The 3,047-nt window shown below is 46.7% G+C and overlaps 1 protein-coding gene across 1 annotated transcript; it reads left to right on the forward strand.

Annotated features, from left to right (window-relative positions):
* Window positions 1-499: 499 nt before the first annotated feature.
* Window positions 500-2,084, forward strand: LOC103632634 (proline-rich receptor-like protein kinase PERK14). The gene is made up of 2 exons (XM_020541348.1): window positions 500-1,386; window positions 1,486-2,084. The coding sequence occupies exons 1-2, from the start codon at window positions 720-722 to the stop codon at window positions 1,587-1,589; spliced, it is 771 nt and encodes a 256-aa protein (XP_020396937.1). The 5' UTR covers window positions 500-719; the 3' UTR covers window positions 1,590-2,084.
* The last annotated feature ends 963 nt before the right edge of the window (window positions 2,085-3,047 follow it).

Consider the following 3,047-nt stretch of genomic DNA (forward strand, 5'->3'; position numbering starts at 1 on the left):
GATGTCCGACTATTTTTATCCGAGTCCGTACTCTCAGACGGAATACTCAGTATGTCGTCCTCTAATCAATTTTATCCGACTCGGCCAAATATTTCATGTCCGAATCGAACTTAAAACCCCGTATCGACAGCAATTTTAAAATATCACGATTCGCCTTCTCCGACTAAAAATCCAAAGCCGATCAAATCTCAGGACGATTTATTTTCAAATCATGCGTAGTGAATTATTTTCGAGCGAAATCAAATTAGACTCTCGGACGAATTAATCGCTCAATCGTCCAATCATCGGAACTATAATTCGCTCTGTCCTTCGTAGAAACGGATTTCACATAAGCATTTTTACTCTGGAAATAAATTAGCGCGGCCCGATTTAGCGTTTGGGCCAGCCCAACCCAGCCCATTTGGCCCATTTGAAACCCTAACCCTAGCACATGCCTATAAATAGGAGCTCTCTCCCCTTGCACTTGGCAATTTTTCACCTACCCCCCTAGCCGCCACAAGCCATTTTCCCTGCCTTCTTCTCCTCTCGCGCGCAGCTTCCTTCTCTGTTCATGGCACACGGCAGCAGCACCTCCCATGGCACCGGCGAAGCTCCAGCTCCAAGCTCCCTGCACCCTCCTCCCCTTCTTCCTCAAGCAAGCGTCGCCCTCCCCATGCTCCTGAGTGCGCAGGGCAGAGCAAGTTCAGTATCCTTGGATCTATGGCGCCAGCAGAGCAGCCATGGCCGAGCTCTCTGATGTTTGCTCCATGGCCGCCAGCAACCTCCCCATGGCCGAGAACTTGACGCCGTCCAGCTTCAATCCAAGTTCCCTGCGCCTTCATCCATGGCGCGACGCCCTCTGCCTTTCTCCCTGGGCACCTGGACGCGCGCACCACTCCTCTGGCTCGCCTCCCTTCAGGCACGGCCAGCTGCAGCCCGCGCTCCACCTCCCATGGTGCCCAGAAATTCCAGCAGACCATCCTCCTTCCCCCAAACAGCGGCAGCTCGCCCCACCTCCCCTCGCTGCGCAGCCCCTCGGCGAGACGCCGCTGTTCCTGCAGCGGATCCCCGACGCCCTCCCCTGCTCCTCCTCTCTTCCCCACAAAACAGCAGCCGCAGCGAGCTCGCTGTCGTCCATGGCGAGCAGCCTCCCTCGATGCGCAGGAGCTCTTCTTCCTCCCAAGGACAGCGCCCCTATTTCCCTCTCCCGGCAGCGCAGCGCCCCGCAACCAAGTTTTCCCTGCAGCCCCACCAAATCGACGCGCCGTAGGTGCTCGACAAAATGTGCAGCAAGCCGCGTGCTGCCGGCTCACTGTTCCGTGAAGCACAGTGGACAGCACGCCGTCGACACTCGCCGGTTGTACGCTGTTTTTGGCGCAGCCCCGCTCGCGACATCGTCGACCCCCGGTGAGACATCCCGCCGCCCCTGCTGCTATCCTATATATATATATATTTTGTTTTGTTTGCTCGGTAGAATGTTGAACTGTTGTGTGTGTCTAATCACAGCTAGCCGTCAATGCCAACCGTCGTGCACGCGTGTTCGATACAAGGCCGGTCGGGTGAACCACATGCATGCCCAACTCCGATCCGATCTCGTTCAGGTTGATTGATTTATAATAATACATATGCTTTGGTTGATGTCGGGCAGTGCATGTATATATGTGGATGTGTGTAATATGTTTCGGCTATACGCGTTGGTAGGATCGCATTTGCGGTTAGAGAACAAGAGATTAATTGATATGCGCGATTTGTAGTTGTCTAATTATGTTTTGGTCGATGATGTGCATGTGGTTATATGTGTGTGAAAGTATAATCGTATGAATGGACGCGTGTAGGGAAGAAAATGAAATAGAAAAGAACTCGGGTATTTTTATTTCGATAAGAAAATATGCGATGCGTTGTTTGATGCGAAAACTAAGTTACAAAATGTGGATTTTGTTTTGGGAAACGCATCGATATGTGCTTATGTGAAAAGTGTGTTTGTTTTAAGCAATGTGATGGGATTCTTAATTTTAGAGGGGATATATTTATTGATGTGACGAGTAGTTTAGAGAATGCTAATTTGCGTAGAGGATGTATCGTTAAGACATGAGTGTCGGAGTTCATATATTAATGGTCGCGCCACATTGATTGAAATGTCTCGAGTGCACGCCCCCATATGGTTGTATGCGAGACAGGGTAAAATAAAGTGTGCTCGACATAAATGTTCAGTCATTGTAGGTGGAAATTGTCCTTGCTTAAATAGAGAGGTGGTGACATGCCGAAGTAGTCATCGCCTCCTCTATGTTTATAAGTCGAGCCAAAATGCGGGATACTAGTAGTATGCTAGGCAGGCGGTGTTCCAAATAGATAAATCGAGTGATGTGGTAGCTGTCCAGCATGATAGAGGTTGAGTCACTTAGGTTATAAATTGATGCTCGACATGTGAGGTCTCCTAAAATATGGTGTTTTAAGTGACTTGTGCGTTGTCCAGTTTAAGTTGAGAAAATGGTTAAGAAAAAAACTAATTAACCTTCTCCCACCTATGTTTTTGAGTTGTGAAGTCTAAAATACTTTGCTAAGTGTTATACTAGTTAACCAACTTGTTAGATGACTTTAGTTAAGCTCGTGGTCACGATGATTTGCTTGTTGTAGTCTAAATGCGTATGGTTATGGTCGCAGGTAAAAATTAGTAGTGCTCATGTGGTGTCTAAGTTAAAATGCGGACTAATGGGTGAAAGACGCTTCGATATAAATATGTGCCGGATTTGATGATTGTGGTGAATGCGTTTGTTAAATGAATGTGGTAATTTTAGTGCACTAAATGATTTGGATAAAATTTGTAAGTCTACTTGTTAGTGCTCAATTGATTGTTTTAACTCTAACAAATGGTAAAGTGTTAGAATAATTCAAATCTCTAGATCATGGCAATTCTTGAATTATATAGAAACTGAAATTCGTTGATTGCTGTTTTGGACTGCACGCGCTGTTTTAGTTGTGTTGTCTGTTTGATGAACTAAATTGTGTTTTCTGTAGATATGTGCTATAGAAAAGTGGTAGATAACTTTATTATCTTGCTGGTGTTAAAA

Source organism: Zea mays, chromosome 7, assembly GCF_902167145.1.
Source record: "Zea mays cultivar B73 chromosome 7, Zm-B73-REFERENCE-NAM-5.0, whole genome shotgun sequence".
NCBI lineage: Eukaryota > Viridiplantae > Streptophyta > Magnoliopsida > Poales > Poaceae > Zea > Zea mays.

Coding starts and splice junctions, on each gene's coding strand:
- LOC103632634 (XM_020541348.1), top strand. CDS start 720: ATGGCCGAGCTCTCTGATGTTTGCTCCATGGCCGCCAGCAACCTCCCC. Junction 1,387..1,485: donor CGCGACATCGTCGACCCCCG/GTGAGACATCCC, acceptor GTCTAATCACAG/CTAGCCGTCAATGCCAACCG.